The 22,976-nt window shown below is 31.6% G+C and overlaps 1 protein-coding gene across 1 annotated transcript; it reads left to right on the top strand.

The window, feature by feature from the left end:
* The first annotated feature begins 207 nt into the window (after positions 1–207).
* On the top strand, positions 208–21,368 carry LOC134715017 (transient receptor potential cation channel subfamily M member 5-like). Its single transcript, XM_063576855.1, has 21 exons — positions 208–409; positions 1,003–1,199; positions 2,297–2,466; positions 3,336–3,483; positions 5,356–5,503; positions 6,067–6,178; positions 9,193–9,382; positions 10,237–10,514; positions 11,690–11,809; positions 12,580–12,648; positions 13,584–13,707; positions 14,317–14,445; positions 15,061–15,160; positions 15,526–15,757; positions 16,864–16,959; positions 17,217–17,360; positions 17,918–18,232; positions 18,905–19,100; positions 19,337–19,496; positions 20,034–20,215; positions 20,727–21,368. Exons 2-21 carry the CDS (start codon positions 1,016–1,018, stop codon positions 20,801–20,803), a joined length of 3,174 nt encoding a protein of 1,057 aa, XP_063432925.1. The 5' UTR covers positions 208–409; positions 1,003–1,015; the 3' UTR covers positions 20,804–21,368.
* Positions 21,369–22,976: the final 1,608 nt, after the last annotated feature.

The following is a 22,976-nucleotide window of genomic DNA, read 5'->3' as shown; positions in this document are numbered from 1 at the left end:
CGTCAAATTGTCAATGATTAACAGTTCTGTTCACTTATTCGATCGAAATCAGTTGTTTGGTTTGAATAGACAGACATTTAAAGAAATTTGACCCGATTTATCCTAACGTTTGATAAAATATTTCTCAAGGTTTAAATACTTTAAAATATGATTTTCGGAAAATCCTTCTGTCAGAGACTTTATTGATTTTAATGACACGTTACACTATCAGGGCAATGAACTTCAGTTTGAAAACATGCACATGCAAGCTCATATAATGATTTTTATTAACAGATCATACAAAATTTTACGAAATTTCTGTGTTTTTTCTAAAATAAGCGAAAAACGTTTGTTTTGTATTCATAGAAAATAATGTGAATAGATAAACCATTTCAATCTAATGCAGGAAGTTTATTGGAAGAGCAACCAGGTAAGATTTCTTTTCATTATCTGATTACAGTACCGGCCATTTTAGCTATCTACGAAAAGCGGCAATACTTTTAAATATTCTGATTCTGATTGACTTTGTTACATTACAACCATATAATTAAATGATAAGCTGTCACTAATTGGAATGTACATTACACATGTTACATTAAAGACGTAATTATACTATAAACCCAGTAAACGGTGGAGTTTGAGTATACATCTACGACTCAGTATTTAAATTTGTTTTATAAGGACTAAAATTTTAAATGTAAATGTGCAGTTAACATGATCAGCAAGTCTACATACAACTTTATAGGCATGTTTGTTATAGCGTACATAAATGTTCCTACATCAAATATAACTTTGAATTCAATGTTGATCTATAATATCTGGTTATGATGAATAAGAAAAAAATAAGCTGATATTAACAGATCGTGATACGACTCTTTATGTTTTATTTTATTTAGTATTTACATATGCATATGTGTTGTCACTAGACGTTAAACAACCAACAATAAATAAATATAAATATGTGTGATAAGAACGTATAAAAATATTTTTGTTTACTTCTAGTACAATATCTGAAATATTTAGTTATAGTGGAGGTATGAAAGACGAACCTATACCAGAGAGTGTGGATGAGTTGACGAAAAGCTTACTTAAACCAAGGCACAACAGATACCCTAGGCTTGTACTCTCTATTATTGGTGATTCAAGCAGCTTTGTACCTAAACCATGGCTAACACCTGTTTTTCAGTTAGGTTTAATTGAGACAGCTAAAGGCGCTAAAGGTACACAAAATAAAACAAGAGCTTATTAATCCATGTGACAGACATGTATTAGGGATGACAATAAGAAAACTCATTCATAAACCGAATATACTTATTAACCCGTAAATCTTCAATAATGCAACTTATCTTTGCGAAATATAAATACAATACAATAAAAGCCTTTTGTATTTGGTCAACATCTATTTATAAAGACCACAAGAAGTATATTGATGATACCACATAAAAAGACTTATTAAGTATTAGATTATATTATCATTTATTTCATGACTTACCTTGAAATAATCATAAACCAACAATGCTTTTATTTTCTTTTAATTTCTGTTCCATTTATTAGTATGCGAGTATCGAGATTTCTATACATTGATAGAGTACAATATCAATCACGAGCCACAATTCGATACTTTTGATGATATATATACGCAGAAAACTCAAAAATGTGTTTATCGTGTTAACGCACATTTCGTAATATCTCAGCTGCCCATTACAATATGAATATTTTTGTAGAGGTCAAAAATACTTTATAATGTGTTGTGCAACTGATCTTTTGATATATCAACGCGCAGACAAAAAAATCAATGATGACTTGATAATTCGGGTGACTTATTAACATCGCCCAATTGGATCATTCATTATGATTTCGGTGATATCACAATAACTGCCTTCGTTTATCCTCCTAGCTCAGATGTGTATTGGTTGAATTACGCCTTTCTCGTATCACTGTATTTTTATTATTCTACTACATGATAAGCAATCATTTTCTTTTTTCTAAATTTCTGATTTAACGTAGGTTATATCAGAAGAAAGATATACCTATTTAATAATGACAACTATTTAATAATAGGTATTTATAATATCAAAGATATAACAATATGGTATTCAACAGAATGCGGCTAGTCGTCAACAAAACACAAAGAGTATATTGTATTTCCTTTAAGCCTGCTTCCAGGGTCATGCACGTTAATGTCAGTACACTTTGGTAAGGGGTTATGCTGAATATTTTTCACATATAACGTTTTCTCTTTTAGTAAGTGAACAGTACACATTGGTCTTAAATTCGTATCAAGGCATGCAAATACGGACAAATTTGTTCTTTTCAGATTGTTTGATCTTATACAAGGGATCTGCAGAAAAAGTTAGCACTTTGGTTTGGGAGGCAGTAGATGATTTTAGTGTTGTAAACAATAAAAAACACAACTCCCAATCTACAGAAAATGAGGATAATTTCATTAATCTGGTTGGTTTAAGGCCAGGTGAAAACGCCATCCCTGTAAGTAACTTTATTTTAAACATTTTCTGAAATGTAGTAAGAAAATAAAAGATATTGAAGCTACGGTATTATATGCGCGTTTGAAATGATTATTCCTCGTCAGAACTGTTGTGCTTCAATCGGACAATTAGTACCGTTATTCAAGAACATATCAATATAAAAACACATTAAGCCACAATCATTCACCTGTTTGCAACATTGTGTGTTCAATTTTATATTGACCATTAATAAAAACGTAATAGCTGGTTTTGCAAAAACAGTTCACCTGCAGCGGAACCGAACAAGTGGTAGTTAGGTACCGACGATGTGGCAGTAAAGTAAAACTTATGCTCGAAAACAAAAGTAGAAAAATCTGAATTAAGAACATAAACAGGCAAGCCAAAAGTTACGATTGATTGACTAAGTAAGAGTTGTAAATGCTCTTTTAATCTTTTGGTAGGATTTATGACTTTTTCAATAGCCATGGGAAAGAATGACTAACTTGTTGCAATTAGAAAGCACGCGCTTATGTATGCCTGAAGGCGTGTCATCTATTACAGAAAAAATACAAATGAAATGCCTCTTTGCAAATTCCAGACTGGTCCATTATTACGATAGATCAAAAGCTTTCTATAAAATGGTCTGATGATTTCAAAATTTAAACTGATCGCCTAGGTTTTTATGTCGTCAATAATATTGCTTTTAGTTTATTTCTTTTTTTTCACATAAAAGTTTAATATTTTCTTGTATTTTCCTGGTATTTGACATTTAAAAGTACCATTAATGTATGTATTAAATTATGTCACTGACGCGTTTTTCTAGTTTCCGCATCGGTGTCTTTACATGCACTCTGATGTTTCCTTATACAAATCACTTTACTTGTTTTCAAGAATGAAAAAATAAATGGTGAATCCGTAGCAGAGAAGTATTATGCAATGGAAAATATGGATCAAAAGAAATACATGCAATATCATGCAGACACCTTACAAAGCATTGCAAAGCAGTATGTCCCGTTCGTTGAACTTGGGGAGGAATTAAGTAAGTTAAATTGTTTACATTATATCATATTTGATACCAATGGTGTGTATATTTTAAGAAGCATTCTGCTGACTGAGTGTATTCGTTAAGTCTATTAGTTTTATTTTGAAAAAGGCAAAAGATGTTTACAACTCCGGCCTTCAACAATAAACAAAATACCGTATACTAAGCTAAAAAAGATGGCCAGATGTGAAGCAATTGAAAAGATATTACTAACTGCTTGATAACTATTAAAACTATAACATAAGAACAATAATGCATAACTGTAATTTTGTTCTCAACAGCTAGCTATAAAACCAGGTTCAATTCACCATTTTCTACATAAGAAAATGCCTGTACCAAGTTAGGAATATGACGTTTGATGTTTTTTGAGCTTTTGATTTTCCTATTTGATTAGATACTTTCCGTATTGAATTTTCCTCCGGAGTTCAGTATGTTTGTGATTTTACTTTTTAAAGGCTCCGTCTGTTTAAGCGAGTTCATGTGTCATACACTTAGTGTAATATTATCGATACTCTCATCATAGAAACAATATTAAATTTAGTATTTACGCCAGACGTGCGTTTTGTCTACAAAAGACTCATCAGTGACGCTCGAATCCAAAAAAGTTAAACAGGCCAAATAAAGTACGAAGTTGAAGAGCATTGAGGACGAAAATTCCTAATAGTTTTGTCAAATACAGCTAAGGTAATATATTCCTGCGGTAGAAAACTTTTAATAGTTATCAAAGGTACCAGGATTATAATTTAGTACGCCAGACGCGCGTTTCGTCTACATAAGACTCACCAGTGACGCTCATATCAAAATATTTATAAATCCAAAGAAGTACAAAGTTGAAGAGCATTAATGAGAATCGAAAATTCCAAAAAATTGTGCCAAGGATCTTTCTTTTACGTTTTAGTAAATGTCAAGTGTTCATCCTGCCAATCACAGAGGTATGGTATGAGTCACAATGATCAAAATTGTTCTCCATGCATTAAAATTTGATTTTAGAGCCATCGGACATCTAGATCTGGTGTCGTAAACGAACGACACATCATAACAACTTCTATTTCCACTTGAACATTTCCATATGTTCAAATTTTAAAAGTTATTATCATAAGAAGAATATGTTAATTCCACACATGTATGTTTCACAAATATGTTGATGAGCCAATCACTTGTATTGAATAGTTTATAGTTGTATCTTTTGTCCCTCTGGTAGAGTATTGAGGATCCAAAATTCCAAAAACGTGTGCCAAATACGGCTAAGATAATCTATACCTGGGATAAGAAAATCCTTAGTTTTTCGAAAATTCAAAGTTTTGTAAACAGGAACTTTATAAAAATTACCACATTATTGATATTCATGTCACACTTCTACACAGAAGTGTTGACTACTGGGCTGGTGATACCCTCGGGGACGAAACGTCCACCAGCAGTGGCATCGACCCAGTGGTGAAAATAATTATCAAAGGTACCAGGATTATAATTAAGTAGGCCAGACGCGCGTTTTGTCTACATAAGACTCATCAGTGACGCTCATATCAAAATATTTATAAATCCAAACAAGTACAAAGTTGAAGAGCATTGAGGATCCAAAATTCTTTAAGCCTTAGTATTTCAAAATTTCAAAAGTTTTGTAAACGGTTAATTGATAAATTATTTGATCCTTTTTGTTCGAACAACTAACAGCCTAGTTTTCTTTTTTCTTTTTTTGCAATTCTGAAAAAAATAGATTAGACAACATTTTGTTGAATAATTTAGGTAGCTAAGGCCAAACAAAATATTAGTTGTGATACCTACAATTAAGTTCTTCGAACATGTTTATTTGTACTTTATGTTATAAAACAACTTTAATTCTATAATTCACAAACAAAACTGTATTTTCAGCAATGAAAGTACCCGTTCTGGTTATTGTTGCGGAAGGTGACTTAAATACCTTAGAACATGTGGTCGAAGTACTTAAACGAGATATTCCCGTCTTGATCTTAAAGGGTTCTGGAAAAGCAGCAGATCTCATCGCTGAATGCATGGAGGAGTAAGAATGTCAATAAATATAACTAAATAAGAGTACTCAATTGTATCGAAAAATATATAACGCAAAGCCATGAAGTATCTTAAAATTCACATCAACATATGGTATTGGAAAATATTACTTGTAATTTTCACCTCTTCTAAAAATGATCAATGACAAATAAGTACAAATAGTAAATTGCTGGTCATACCCTTTGATGCGAGTTCTTCTTTAAATTGTGCTCGATCCCTCGTGTTCTTTTCTTATTGCATAAACCATAAATATGCATTCAGTCGTATTTTTCATTTAAATTTTGAAGATTCAGTCTTGATATTGATAGAATATTTGTTAAAACAGTAATAAGCATTAAATAATTTGTATATGGTTTAACCAATATTGACTGTGAAACTTACTTTAAAATGAGAAACGAATTTCACACAATATGAAAATCTGGTAATACCAAGCGGTATATGATCACAGATATATAACGAAATTGCAGACCTACTGTTAATATATATTAATATATCGAGCTTCTTTTTGATTTCAGATAGAAAAAAGTAATAATGTATTTGTAATTTATTATTCAGTGTAAAGTCTATTGAAGCCAAGGCACCCTTATTGTTTGGGATATACTTCCAAAAAGAAGATTTTGAGGAACTTGTGAAATGCATGACAGATATTGAACAACATAAGCACTTCGTAAGTAATTTTAGATATAACAATTGTAGGAACCAACAGGAAATCTGTATTCATAAATACCACTGACATATAATAGAATTTTTAACGTATCATTGGTGCAAATAGTAGAACAGGATCTGTTTACTTTCGGAAAACACCAGATTCGTGTGGCTAAGTCTATATATTTCCATGTAGTGTTCCGAAGACTGTTGTGTATCTTTTCGTCGTTATCTATGGTCATCGTGTTATTTGTTATAATTTTCTTTACCTCTGATTTTAACAACCCTTTTGATGTCTCCGATTCTTTTCAAACATAATGCCTGGCTAAAAATAACTACATATACATGTTCCGGACCATATGAATATTTGGACAATATGCGTATACTCCTATGGTCCGACCATACGCGTATGGTCCGACTGTACGCGTATGGTCGGACCATATGACTAAAATACTCGTTTGGTTATTAACGGACCTGACCATATAAGTAGTTGGACCATATAGGTATTTTTTTTAAATTACATTATAAAAGTTCCAATAATATAAAAACTTTATCTAAAAAAACAATGATGGTTACATGACAATGTATTATTTTATAATTTAAATACTACGTAAAAATTAAATATTGATTCCATAGTTAGTTTTCATCGCTAATTACATTCTTGCATGTAGGTTTGGGGTGACATTTACTTCCACACGGTATCATAGCTTTTTTGCGTTTGCAAGTCTTGGTTGTGCATGATCCTTTTCATTTACACCTTTTGTTTGCGAGTGAAAAGCTAACCTTTTTATAGCTGTGTACAGTGATACCGAGGTCTTGGGCCATTCCGATATGTCTACGGTGTTTTTAAGGGATGACATCAAAAGTTCAATGAAGGATGAAAAACTTAATTCATATAGTTTTTTCACTGACCCCCTATCCTCCTCTTAACTTAATTTGGGAAAAATTGATTGACCAATAAGGATATATGTAAAATCGATGTCAATTTATACAAAACTTGCAGCAATTTGACACCCCACACCCAAACTAATTAAATTAAGTTTTTTTTTTATCCTTCATTGATTTTTTTATGTCGTCTCTAAGAAGCTCTAGATCTCAAATATCGTTACATGACTGCAATACACCATATTCACAAGACAACTTAAATAAACTATGTTACTTTCCAATGACTTCTTGTGTAACAGTTCATTAAGAAATTTTTGGACCTTATTTTTTAAGTCGACATATTGCCATTCACGCGTAATAACACATCGGTAATGACAATCGGTAATAACAATCGGTCATGACAATCGGTAATGACAATCGGTAAACAATATGTTTATTATAGTTTTGACAAGTAAGTAAAATTAACTGTGTGAAACTTCTAATTTTTATTTAGCTTAATATCTTTTTACTATAATATAATAATAAAATTACCTATAATTATATTTCTCTAATTCTCTGGAAATTTATCCCTTTCCGAACCCATTGTATAAAAAAATTTAATCAACGTGTGGTTGCTGGTGATCTCAAAAGATCATTGGATGATTTTAAGGGTCATGACCTTTTCAGCTAACTGGATGAATCAAAATATGATAACAGGTGTTAATGAAATTGACAACTTCGTGCAACGTGAAAGGCACTCGAAGGGGATTTTCGGTTAACAATAAAAGAAAATTTCTTTTTAATCATTAGAGAAACAGATTCTTACATAGTTACTCGTTGATTATCGGATTTATCCAATCTCGATAGTTAAATTATCAATTTTAAAGTCCTCGCCGAGGCGGCTCGGACTTTAAAATTGATAATTTAACTATCTCGATTGGATAAATCCGATAATCCACTGGTATCAATGTAAGAATCTCTATATATATGATAGCGTCTTGTAATACCATATAAAGAGTTTACAAATATTAAAAGTAAACTGTAACAGAGTGTTAATTACCCCGACCACACCCGTATGGTCGGACCATATGAGTATATACCCATATGGCCATGACCATACGCGTATGGTCCAAATACTCATATGGTCCGGAACATGCACTTTAGTATAACAGTTACGTGAAGAAGAAAAAAAATCACAAAAATACTGAACTCAGAGGAAAATGTAATCGGAAAGTCCATAATCACATGGCAAAATCAAATGACAAAACACATCAATAACGAATGGACAAGAACTGTCATATTCCTGACTTGGTACAGGCATTTTCAAATGTAGAAAATGGTGGATTAAACATTAATTTAATTAAATTAAATATTGAAAAATTAAAAAAAAAAAAAATCTAGTCTGATTATCTACACACATCTCAGTATTCTAATTTCCATTGAAAATCGATTAATTTAATTAGTTTATATAATTCAAAACTAAATGTTTGAAAGTTTAAACGAGAAGAAATAAAAGTCGAAAAAAACCGCTAATGTCATAAAAAGTTGACGGCGTCTGCCAGTTTGATATACAAACGATTTTCCGCTTCATATATATCAGATTATCAAAAGTATCACCTAAAATGTTCGGACTCGATCCTCTTTCACAGTCAACCTCAACCTTATATTTAGGAGATATGTTTAAATGAAGAGAAAGCTAGTAAGATATAAATTAGAAAACTGTAAAGGGGAAAGACACCAAAATATAAAATGTGTGTTAAGTTCAAATTGTGGTGTGTATAAAATAGTCTAAGCGTTTCCGTTTAGATTTAAAATGTTTCGCATAGAAAAGCCGTCCATACGAAGTACAATTTTAAATTTCGAATTTTCCGCTTTTATGTGGGTAGCAACTATAAAGACCTATTTTTATATATTGGAGACCAACAACGTACGTTTTCTACGTCACAGCTATCATTCCAAATTTGAGGTGTCTATTACAACGAATAAATAAACTTCTATGTATGTTATACATTGGTGATCGAATTATTGCAAAGTAAGTAATCGATAAGCTGATAACGGTGATTCTATTTCGGCTACATATCTACATTTGAATAACTTTCAGCTGCTGAATTCTTTGATTGGTAGCTAAATAGATGCTTACTGTAATTGAACTTAAAAACTCTTGACTTCTAGGTTAATATACTGGATATAAACAAACACGACGAAACAGAGTTTTCAGATGCCGTTGTCAATTCAATTATAAGAGCATGGGCACAAGGAAGAAAGAAAGAAGATGAGAGACCTGTAAAATCTGCCAAACCTAAGTCAAGGAACAATCCATATATAATTAAGACCGTTGAAGATGAAAAATACCAACTTTTAGGTAAGATTTCATACGTGAAGATAAGTAATACTGTGAACAAGATTATCTAGTATTTAAGTTTTATCTTTTAATCTTATTGATTTTGTATTTTAACTGTCTGTCATCTTAGATGATGTGCTTGTCATTACTAACTGAAGTTACATTTATAATTCTTATCCAGTCTGTTCTTACTATGAAAATTTTGTTGGATGCAAAAAGTGGAGCAGGATCTGATTAGCCTACCAGAGAACAATGGATTCACCTCAGGTTTTTGGTTAGGTTTGTTTGTTCTATGTCGAGATATCATTGTAGTGTATTAAAGACTGATGTTTTTCCTATCTCGCTCTGGTTTTGTCAGCCTTTTTTCGACTTGTGAATTTTAATTGTCCTTTTTGTACAATCCGACTCATTTTGAAATGTCGCTAGCTTGTTAACTTGAACATCTCTTACTCCTAAAATGATGCTTAAATAATTAACAAAGGTTGCGCACAGGGTTTTGTTTCTTGTGTTCTCGTTCAATCATAAGCTTTGTTTCTTTTGTTGAACGATTGATATAGCTACCAATTTGAAAGGATACAATTAATGAGTAGAACTTATAACATGGTATTCCTTTAGTGTCAATCGGCTAATCATCTTTACTTTTGATGGCCGGACATCGGTTTTACATTTTTTTTTTAATAAATGGTTTAATACCTTTCGTGAGGTAGTTTAAGAATATGCTATAAAGGACTAAGTTTTACGTTAGAGAAATTGGCTTAGTTAATTATTTAGACTATTATCAGGTCACTATTATACACCGTAGACGTCCAAAAATACCTAATTTACATAATGTTTCAAGTTCCAATAACATACCACAGTTATCAAATCTTTTGTAGATCAAAAATTAGCATACATAGAAACTGAAAATTTGCCAGTTCCTACTGTTGCAACTCCAAATGATTACACAGGTAAAAAGAGTAACTGGAATAGATTAAATGGTGTACATCCGATATCTTCATATACGGTTACGACAAACAACATGAATGTTACTGGAGAAGTGAAAAAATTCATGGAAAGATATCAAAAATCCCTTACTCCAGCCTCTCTCCCATTATACTTCTACATTGCCTACCAGTTTATTCAAGAGATGTCTTTCAAAGGTGAAAAAGCACAGGTAAGTGTAAAGAAAAAACATTATCAATCATAGTATTTCTTTATTATGCCATGGAAAACGAAACGATAATTTCTTCAACAACTTCTCATGTTTGCAACAATGATTAAGTTTATGCTATAATTAGGACCCAGCATACCGCATTGTCAGCTATAAAAGGCCCCGCTATGGCAATGTAAAACAATGCCAACGAGAAAATTAACGGCCTTATTTATATAAAAGAATGAACGAAAAAAAAAAAAATATTTCACACATAAATAAACGACAACCACTAAAGTACAGGCTCCTAACTTGGGACAGGCACATACATAAATAATGTGGCTGGGTTAAACATGTTAGCGGGATCCAGACCCTCCCCTAACCTGGGACATTGGTATAACAGTACAACATAAGAACGAACTATAAAAATCAGTTGAAAAAGGCTTAACTCATCAGATGGACAAAAATAAGAGTGGACGTGACCGGGTACTTATACATGCCGACAACAAAAAGACAATAGGAAAAATCTAAGAGTACTCGCAGTTATCTGAAAGCTAGTTCAAAGCCACTAACAACTAATAAAAAATCAGGCATCTAAGACTAAACAATCAATCCGTACATATCCAACATCCAATGGATTTAGTGCGAAGACGTCATAAACAGTCAGAAAAAAAAACATGACCTTGTGCAATGCGTTCACCCTCACGAATTGGTCGATCTTTAAGAGATAACACTTTCACAACTCATTGCAAAAACACTTCTGTAGATTCTTAAAATAAGCAAGCTATTTACCGTTTCTAACCATTTTTGTTGTAATGTGGCATCGTCCATTAAGTAATGCAACTCACATGGAGTTTTTTTGCCTCGAAACAATTCTTCTTCTCGAGTACCTGGTTTCAGTTCTGGTTTGATTTTGTATTACAATGTTGAGGTTTTAGAATTCGCTGGTAGGTTGCATCTGCATACTTATGGTGTTGCTTCTTTATTTTTTTTGTGTATTTACCTCTTAGGTTTGATTTTAATAATTGAAGGCACTTTTGAATACATACAAGTACCTCCAGTATACCTTACATTTTTGTATGCTAGCGTGTTAACAAATTTGAAAACTTTGTAAAACATGTTTTTTTAATATTCAAACTTTAATAAAAAAAATTGTATGCTCATTTTTATTTATAATATTGCTGTTGTGTTTTCAACAGAATTTTGAAATACTTCTGAAACAAGCAATTATAGCGGACAGAGTTGACTATGTTAAGGTTCTGCTTCAAGAGGAGAAAGTAGAATTTGACAGAAAACAGTTTCCAGATATATATCGCCAGGTAATAATGCCTACTTTATAACAAAAAAATTACGACGTTCTGGGGATGGAAATCTATTCAAATGAGATGAATAATCGAATTATTCCCAAAATTATTTGCATAGACGAATCAAAATTGTCTTCAATTTTCAAAGGTAATGATGTCTCCATATGGATACCAATAACAAGACGACATTTTGAAATAGATATCTTTTTTCATTTATAATAAGTGTATATATATATATAATGTATTTATAAGTTTAATGATTGATAATTTAATTGCAAAAACTACAAAAGAGAAATTTATATCCAGATTTACAGAATGTTTAAACATGTTAAACAGACATAGATTACCTTAATCGTATTTGTCACAATTTTTTTTATATTTTGGGTCCTCAATGCTTAACAACTTTGCACTTTTTTGGCTTTTTAATAAGTTTAATATGAGCGTCACTGATGAGTCCTATGAAGACATAAGTCTGGCGTATTAATTTATAAGTCTGTTACCTTTGATAACTATTTAAACCAATTATGAAAAGATTTTTAACGCATAGAAACCAGATTTAAGCAACGAAGAAATTCATAGATTGCATGAAATATAAAGTACATTATGGCAGATTTTACTTAAACATAAATGGAGAATTATTTAATGTGTCTTTAAATCATACAGTGTTTGAAAAATGCTATGAATTCATGAAATATACTACCTTGGTACAAATAAAAAAAATATGATTCAAACTTTAAAAAACGTTCATGTTGCCAAATATTTTTATTCTTGACACATTTCCTCAGACTATCAAATGTGAGTGTAGTAGTAGAGATGGTGAAGGTGACTGTCAACACATATGGTCTATACTTATGGTAAGTCATGTAGACTAGTGGATTATTTTCAACCTACTTGTAAAACCATTTACATAGAGAAAATAATTGACATTTGAACATATAAAAAAGGCAACAGTATAATACCGGTGTGCAAAAGTCATAAATGGATGGAGAGAAATCGAATCTAGGCCACAAAAAAAACCCTAAAAACTATGGAAACACAGCAACAACAAGAGGAAACAAAGGACCAACAGGAACAATATAGTGCAACAGAAACAAACCACAACAGACATAGAAACGAACAAGTTAATAAACACTGCCATATTCCTTACTTGGTATAGGACATTTTAAGAAAAAAATGGTGGTTCGAACTGGTCTTTTATGGCTATCCGAACCTCCCTCTTACATGACAACGTTAAGAAGCAATTCGCAAAAATAACAACTTAACGTGACAGAAATACAGCATAAACACAAGCAATCATTCAATATGATAATGAATACTAGTACGCTTAAGGGTTGTTTGTTTACTATTGATTCATACTTGTTTTCTTTGTCAGTTTTATAAAAGAAACACTTAGGTGTGTAAATTTACTTGTACATAAGAACGTTATCATATACGAGTTATTAAATATTTTGGTTATTGTTTTCTTTTAAAAAAAAAATGTTGGTTCTGTAAAGTCGATAAATGTGGCGCGTACCTTAAACGGTGTGTATATTTTAATGCATGTTTTTTTCGACGAGGTTTTTAAAATGATCGCTTTGAGGGATTCTAAAAATTAATGAAACGTATGTAACATGTACACAATTTTTATTAAATTTGACATTCCTGTTTTGAATAGCTCATTGATCAATGTCAACTTTTTAAATGGGAGATGTTATATATGTGCCCGTTTTCTCAAAACTTGTTGCTGTTTTATATATAACACTTAACAATTTTATCTTATATTTTTTGAAATTTTATTACTCTGTTATAGGGCTCAAATAGCTCTGTTACGGAACAACTGCTAGAAAACAAAGAAGAAGACAAAGAGGCAAAATGCCGGACATGTAGACAAGCTGGCAGGCAACTGTGTCAACAGTTCCTGCATTACCCTAAAAGTATGGCTTCAAAGCGTTTTGAATTCCGTTTTGCAACTTTATAGGGGATGTATTTCAATAATCATATATATATTGATTTAGATTATTGTATACATTACTATCAAATACATCAGTTATACTTCTGAAACAGAAGCTATGTTTAAATAAAAAATATCAAGCGTACGACAGAAATAGCCTTTTATAACAACATTGACGGTACCAATTTTCTTGCACCAGATGCGCATTTCGACAATACGTACATCTCTTCAGTGATGCTCGTGGCCAAAATACTTGAAATCCAAAGCTTAAATAAAAGATGAAGAGCTTTAATCAAAAAGGTCCAAAAGGTATAGCTATATCCGTGAAAGGAACTAATAGAATTTAGTGCTGCATAAATGACTTTACCGTTGTTTTAAAAAGAGCAGATATTAAAATTGTTTGAGTCTGAATGATTTTTTAGGAACAGTTTAATGTTTTATCGAAACCAGAATGACATACAGAACAGTCCAAATCATCAGCACACAAAGCAATAAAAGTGACCCAGTATCATAATTTTTCTTATAGCATATTTCATTGCTCAAAATGGATATATATTGATGTTAATTTTGATTGATTTTATTTTGCTACAAGAATCATACAGCAACGAAGACATAAAGAATGAAAGGAAAGATATTTACCAAGACCTTTTGATCTGGTCCTTGTTTGCTAATAGACAAGAGCTAGCGACACTATTCTGGGTGAAATGTGAAAATCAATTACGTAAGGACGTTTTCATTTTCTAAGACAAAAAGAATGAATAAGTATTCAAACATTTTTAGAAATATTGTTCTAGCGAAAAGTTATTAGTTCTTTTACCAGTGGAATACTAGTATTTAAAAAAAAATTTGCCTTGTTACATAAAAAATGTACAGTACAAAATATAACTAACTTTATACGATTATTATAATAATTCTTCTCATTTTGACGAAGTTGTATTGAATGGACAAAAAGTAAAGAAATAAGATAACAAGAGGGCTCTAGAAAACCATGTTGAAAACGTTAAAACAACTTCATGGACAAAAGAGAAAAAAGAGTCATTAAAAATTTCCACAAAAAACTAATGATAAAGCTACACGAGTAATTAATTAAACTGGAAGTGAACTTCGGAAAGGTAAGCGGTACCTGATCCATTTGTGGCAATCCTTGTAATAAGAAGTGATTAAATAATGTCTATGAGACGGTAACTAAGCTGGACATTAAAAAATATCCTGTCATCTAGAAAATGTTATAAAATTGTACCAAAAAATCACGGTTTATATACATCAATGAGGAAAATTTTGATTTAAACTAAAGAATCATGCATCAAACTCATTTTGGTCTTTCCTAAATTTTTAGTAACGGCAATATTGGCAAGCTGTGTATTAAAAAAAATGGCTGCAAGAGCAAAGAGTGGAAAAGATCAGTTCTTGTACGATGTTATTAAAGAACATTCAAGGTAAATATTATATAATGAAAATTGTAGGTAATATTGGAGAACCATTTTTTTACGTGGGATACTAATTTCCGTGGATCGCAAGTACATGAACGAATTTGAATGTTCAACAAAGTTCAAGATTCTATAGGTTTATTTCAGAATTTGACAAAACCACAACATTTTCAAGACTGTAGTTAACAAATCCTTTATGTTGCATTTGCATTATTGAAATATTTCTTTCATGTGATCGTTTATTGGACTTTTGCTGTAAATGAACATTAACCTTTCTCCAAAAAGAACTAATATAAAAAAAAACAACATGTTTTTCATCTTTAAGTATGTGTCGTCAAAGAAAGTTTCAAATTTATATTTTGTATATGATATAGAATTTTCGAAAAACGAGCCTTAGACTTACAAACAAAACTTTACGCTGAAGACTCTGAAGTTGCAATGGATCTCATGTTAACAGAACAAAAAGTCTGGGATATCAAAGTCAGCCCATTAGAATGTGCATTTGATAATGCAATGCTGGATTTTATTGCTCATACATGTGCGCAGAGACGTCTAAACAAAATATGGTACAAACAGATCGGGGCAAGTCTGGGTGATTTTTGGAAGGTTTGTCTTTTTAATATATACCTGGTCTACATAAATATATCGATTGTTTCAATTTATGTTCATCATATAAACATTTATACTATTGACCAAATTATAGTGAACAGCTAAATTGTACCTGTTCATATTGTATTATATCCTTAGTAGTCCCTTTTACGAAATAATTATAGATTATCGTTAATTATCTCAACGAGATTGGTTTTCTCGCTTGAGCTGGTACAGCGATGATCCATGAAAATCTGTTTATCGCTATTTTACCTATGACGACGTTGTCAATTTCAATGTCAATTTCGTAAACAACGCCACGTGGCCTCGATAGTTTCTAGCGATAATTTGTCCATCTCAAGCGAGAAGCATGATATGAAAATTATCACAAAAAAGATCAAAGGAAAAATGCACAAAATAGCGATAAAACCTCATATACTACTATTCAGACGTTATGTAATCGTACGCATTTCCAGCACAATTATCCACACAAGATTGCAAATCTGATTTTGTAAAAGATACCACATGTGAATCGAACATGAATGTGATTTGATTTGTACACTTCATTCTACCATGTATACTACATGTTTGAAATGCATATTTAACAAAATTAATGGGTTTTTTTTAAGTCATTTTTAATCATATCTATTCTCTACTTTTGGTTTCTCCTCGACATATGAGATTTTATTCTTACCGTTGAAAATTTCAGTTTCTTTCCTCAATTTTTGGTTGTTTTTTTAATTCATGGTCAATATTTGATCCTTTTTGCTATTTGTGACACGAGACCTTAACATCAGCAGAACTGATGTGCAATATGACCTACACATGGCAACTCTTTTCACAGTAAGCGGAAAAAATGCCGTTTTGTCAGACAAACTTTCTTCGATTCATCCTCTTTTGGATTTGGATTTGATTGGTGGTGAATTGATAGGACACTTGTTGCTAGAACAGTTTATGTTTTATTATTGTTATCTTGATCGGTTGGTAGTTCATTGTCGTTTACGTATACTCCACTTTACCATTTATGACAAAATGAAATGCTTAAAAATAAACCAACAACAGCGATAACCATCTAACACTGAAGCGACTTATATTATATTTAAGGTAAAATTATTATTTTTCAGAAAGGTTTTCTGTATGGATGTCGTAGAAATGGTAACGGTAATTTACGAATTTGCAGATTTTTTTATGCACCACTGACTCGTTTCCTCGTGCATTATGTAAGTATTTCTGAAAGCAGATAGCTAAAAGATTATAAAGCAAGCCCTAACTAACTTTGAAATTGAAAAAAAAAATATAAGTACATAAGTAGATAATTGACATCATGTTAAAACATACATTTCATTAAAGTGTGCTTTGCCTGCACATTCCTTTTAACGGTATATATTTCATTAGCAAAGATACAATTCCTAATAATAATGGTATAATTGTCTACTTGAATAATTGTGTAGATTTATATGATTTTGTATGTCTCTAGATAATCTTCATCGCTGCAATGGTATGCTACAGCGCATTCCTGTTGATAGAACTGACACGTTACGTTAATTTAGAGGGAATCAAAGTTTACGAGTGGCTGATTTATGCATGGTTTATTGGGGACATTTTTGAGGAATATAGAGGGGTGAGTGTAGTTTAGTGTTCTATGTTGTGTCATGTGTACTATTGTTTTTCTGTTTGTCTTTTTCGTTTTTAGCCATGGCGTTGTCAGTTTGTTTTAGATTTATGAGTTTGATTGTCCCTTTGGTATCTTTCGTCCCTCTTTTAGTATGTAACGTGAGGGTACACAAATTGCACCTATTTTTACAACTTTCACTTACGTTTATCTATGATACAGATAAATTTTATAAAAATATGTGGTGTAACCGTATTTATAAATTTTCATTTAAGTTTATTCAAATGATAAAGGAGTTTACATGGATCGTATCTGAGTTTATGGAGTATATAAACCACATCAAGTGAAAATAATGATGTGACAATTTTTTTCTTTTCTAAATTACAGGAACATCCAAACTTCCTAATAGAATCTCGCTATGTTTGAAAGAATTTGATCATTATTATTCAATTTATTTCTGTTAACGAAATATCTGACGTATTCATTTGCCAGTTACAGAGTACAAGAATTGCTTTCATTGGAATCTTCATACTTCTTTTTATATCTCTTTTGAAATTTAATTTCAGATTCTACCATGGAATAATGACATTATTAAAAGCAGATTTTCAACAGACGAAGAGAATGAGAAAGCCTTAAGCCAGTCGGTCAAATACAGAATTACAAGATATTTTTATGATTTTTGGAATTCGCTTGATTTTATATCGTATTGTATTACAATAACAGCTGTGCTTATAAGATTTTTATACCAGAGTACAACAGAAACAAGCGTCCTTGCAAGACGATTTTATAGTCTTAGTTTGTTCACCATGTACATGAGATTCCTCCATGCACTTCTAATGTCAAGAAAACTTGGACCAAAGATTATAATGATTAAAGAAATGGCAAGTATCTACAATAAACATCAAAAATATGTCATACTTAATGTTAAAGTGGTGATAATATTTTCATTTGTCAACTTCCAAATTTTGCAGCAGTAACATACTTGTGTGCACCATCGCATAGTGTTTAAATATTTAAGTTAAAAGTTACGCTCGTCCATGTCCACACAATACGAAATAAACTTAGCAGGATGAGCTCCTTACTCAACACTGTTAACTAATAATAAATATACCCGGAGTCGGTTTCCCCCCAAAAAACCCGTCTAATATTGATTGTATAACTAAGCTATGAAGAATGCTGTATACTTACGATCAATCTTAGTCGAAAGTTATTTTTGTAAAATAAACTCCAGAATTAAATTTTTGTGACTCTCACGTGTATGTATCAAAAGAGTTTAACAGGTCAACTATTGTATGAAGTGCTATAAGACGTGAGATCTTCTCCGTCTCTCTGGCTCACAAAAATGTATGTGAGGCCGGAATAAATGTGATGTGTATTAGTACTTTCAAAAGGTTTAAGTAGCATGCAAACTTTTACAATTATCCTTACTGATTCATCCATTACTAGTTTCAAGATGGTAAACAGTAAAGGAAAAATACATGTACAGTTTTTCTTTGCGTGGAATAATATCTTTTAAATATTTTAAATGATTTAAATTTAAACTATCATTTTAGTTGAAAGATTTGTTTCGGTTTATTGGCATCCTGTTTGTGTTTATGGTTGGTGTTGGTGTTTTGTACCATGCAAATATGTACCCAGCACACTATGATATGTGGAATACTGGTGGCTGGACATACTGGAGAATTTGGAAAATTATGTACATTCCATATTGGCAAATTTATGGAGAACTTTTCCTCGATAAGTTTGAAGGTAAATATATATACGAGATATTCAACTCTTTCGTAATATAATTGCTTTAACAGATTGTATGATTGTTATCAAGTATCTTTAAAACATAAGAGGTGTACCGTGTGATGCTGTTTTTTCTTTGAAGGACGAACGTTGACATAGCGGTCTATCACAATCTCGGTGAGATGTAATCAGATTTAATATCATTGCATAGAGTTTTTCAAAATAATTGCCTGTACACTAAATCTTCATTTCAGCTAACAGTACTACACCGTGCACTACAATACAGGACGAATGGGAAAGTAACCCGGATATAGAGAGATGTAACCAATATGACTGGGTCCTAATAGTTATTTCTGCATGCTATATGTTAATATCAAACCTACTGCTAGTTAATCTCGTCATTGCATTATTTAGGTATGTATCTTAATAAGGCATGTATATGGTTTTTGCTTCACAATTGCTCTAGAAGTTTCGAAAAAATAAAATCCAATATCGGAGATTCATATACTTACGTACTGAACGACAGAATGTACACACAAGACCATATAAGATTAATCACAATCATTGTTAATTATAATATTGATTGAAAGAATAATATATTCCTATTATGATCTATTTAGCAACCATTGTATAGTCGCTGCAGGTGCTAACAAAATATATCTATATCTTATTTACTGTATTTTGTAACCATGCACTCCATCATATTAAAAAGGGGTAAAATATCATGGAAAACAGGGGCCATCTGAAGGACTCCTCCGGGTGTGGGAGTTTCTCGCTGCATTGAAGACCCAGTGGTAGCCCCGGCTGTTGTATGCACTATGGTCGGGTTGATGTCTTTTTGACACATTCCCAATTTCCATTCTCAATTTTATGTCATTTTTTTGCAAATAATCATCTACGGACTTGACGAAATAGTAGGTAAATATAATTAAAACTATAACACTTTTACAGTTACCGTTTTGAGATAGTGCAAGCTAATTCTGAGAGATTATGGAGATATTGGAGATATGCTGTCATTATGGATTATCGTACCAGAGTTCCAGCTCCTCTCAATTTGATTATCAGACCCTTTATGACGATATCGAAATGTATTAAAAGTTGTAAAAAGTGCTGTGGTAAAAAAACTGGAGCAGGTTAGTTTTATGTTAATATAATGCGATTTCCGAATTAAGCGCAGAAAAGTCAACGTTTAAGTTATGTCCCTTCAACAGTTGAACAGATGTTGTTTTGTATATGGATTTTAAAAAATGCATATCAGATGGATTAACATAATTTATTCAAGAATTGAGTTATATTTCTTTATACAATTGCTAGTTCTTATTCTAAACTGGAGGGTCGTTGCATCCTTCAGTTTAACGTTAATGCCTCTTTAATGGAAGCAATTACATGCAGATACTAGTGTTGTATTATCTTGGGGTTCTTGACCGTGTAAAACATATCATTCGAGCGTCACTGTTAAGTCTTTTGTAGGAGAAACACGCGTCTGACGAACAGAATTTTCATCTTGGTATTTATGATATGTTTATTAGATTGAAGATTGAAAGACTGCTTGTAATGATGAAATGATCCTTGAGTTTTAAAATATTTAGGGAAAACTCCTAATATATCTTACAGTATTCTCATACATTACTTTCCTATTTTCAGATCGTGATGAATTTAAACGGATGGAAAGATTACAGGACATAAGTGCCAATAAATGCATCCGCACGATGAAGATCTGACACAGTGCGAATAAATGCATCCGTACAATGAAGATCTGATAGATTCTTCTTTATGGAATACAAACTATTACAGAACCAACATAATTTTATCATGATATGTTTATGACAATTCTATAAGTAATGAAATATTTGTTTTAAACTTATTTATTAACGTTTTTTAAAAGTAGTATGTTGTAGTTATTGTTGTGACCTTTGTTTAACGTACCGCCTTCAAAATGACAGAAGCAAGGCTAAGGCATGCTGCTCTATAATAATAGTTTCTCCGTCTTTTGAAAAATCTAATTAAAGTCTATCGAGCATCAGAGGTTTCAGATAATATGTGTGTTTATTATTTAAATAATTATTTTAAGATGCAGAATATAATATAGTATAGCTTTAAAACTAATATTGTAAACTTGTATGAATATGATTAAACAGTTTAAGGAGACGTTGTATGACTGTCAATGAAACACATATCTGTTATGGTTCAAAGGACAAAGATGAGAACAATAAACTGTCACTTTATCGGCCTTCAACAATGAAAAAATATCTAGTCCTAATATTAAGATATTTAAGGCCTCTGGAGAGCAAACAATGCTTCTTGCAACAAGATCTGACCTTCAAGATTATTTTGATTATGCCACCTTCTGTCAGCACAAAAAACGTTTATTGTGTTATGTATTATCACTGTACGTGAAATTAGTGTTTAAATGTTAGAAATTTGTGTTTGTATAATTGCAATAAAGTATTATGTTTGTAAGATAAAATTTGAAATATTTCTTGTTATTTTAATTTTAATCTACAAGTAATGTGTTGCCACATTAGAGAACGTACCTTAATTTTACACAACAACTCAATGACACACATGTAACAACACACAAAAAAAACTAGTAATACAATCTTTAAAAAAAAGACAGGTGTCTCTATAATAAATTTTCAATCATCCCGAGTCATATACATTATGATTATCATGTGTTTTAAAAAAAAAGTTGCAGTTACCCTGATGAAAAGTAATCTCTGCTGATATGGTTTTGGTTAAGTATGGAAAACAACTGTCATATTCCTAACTTGGTACAGGCATTTCCTCAAGTAGAACATAGAAGATAAAACATGGTGTTATAAACCTCAAAGTTACTTATATACCAGTCCAATTGCATTTTTTAACCAGGTAATTCTACACATTGCAGTAACTCCTTCGTATCTCTTTCCTAGTTGATTAGAGTAATGAATTACCGGTGGTAAATATTACACAGTCACATACTTACGACTAGAACATTTATATAAATAACACATAGCTGAGAGGGGGATAGAGCAGATTGTTACCCGAGAAAACATTATCAACCGCGACGAAGCGGTGTACGGCCAACGAGTTTTTGACACTCCAAAAGTAATTAACTCCACTATTTTCAAAGGCCTTATTTGAACAACTTATTATCAGTTTTTTTTATTGTACCAAGTGTTCTAGTAAGTAGAATAGACAATTAAGTAGTGGAACAATGGCTTGAAGATGAAATAAATCTATATTTGTAAGGTTTTTTTTGTAGCTTCGGAAGCCAGTACATAGTTGGGATAGGCTTTTGGCTTTTGACATTTATACAGAGTATGAAACTGTTAATTTTGTTTACAAGCGGCTAATCCTCTCCTTAATTTGAGGCAGTGCTGTTAACAACACAGAAAGAGCAACTTACTAGACCGCAACGAGTTTTGTTATCAACAATGAGTGTATTTTATTTTGAATTGATTTACATTGAGTGACATTAAGATCAAGTCAAGGAAGATATTGCATAGAAAATAATAACATTAAGAGGGGAAGCCCATATTACAGTGTTAGGTTTTAAAGTCATGAGAGATCAGTATATTCATATATATCATATTTAAGATTTATAGAAGTGTGCATATATGTACCTTAATTAATCGGTCTATCAGTTGTAAACTTTAAGAATATATCTATTATCACCAATAAAACAATAGAATATCTATAGACTAGCAAATGACTATTAAAGATTTTACTTTTTAAATACCTGAAACCATTTATCCATTGATTTAACAGCACTAAGAAGTTGGTATTTAATTACAGTTTGTACTGTTTACAAATTTAAACAGAGTTTTCGGAAATTCGTTTTCTACGTACGTCTTCGTTTCGGATCATCTCCTCTATGATTTTAAAGCTAATACTGTTGGAATAGTTTGTTTG

Source organism: Mytilus trossulus, chromosome 4 (genome assembly GCF_036588685.1).
Source record: "Mytilus trossulus isolate FHL-02 chromosome 4, PNRI_Mtr1.1.1.hap1, whole genome shotgun sequence".
In the NCBI taxonomy this organism is placed as follows: Eukaryota; Metazoa; Mollusca; class Bivalvia; order Mytilida; family Mytilidae; genus Mytilus; species Mytilus trossulus.
This window is presented reverse-complemented; position numbering and strand designations above follow the sequence as displayed.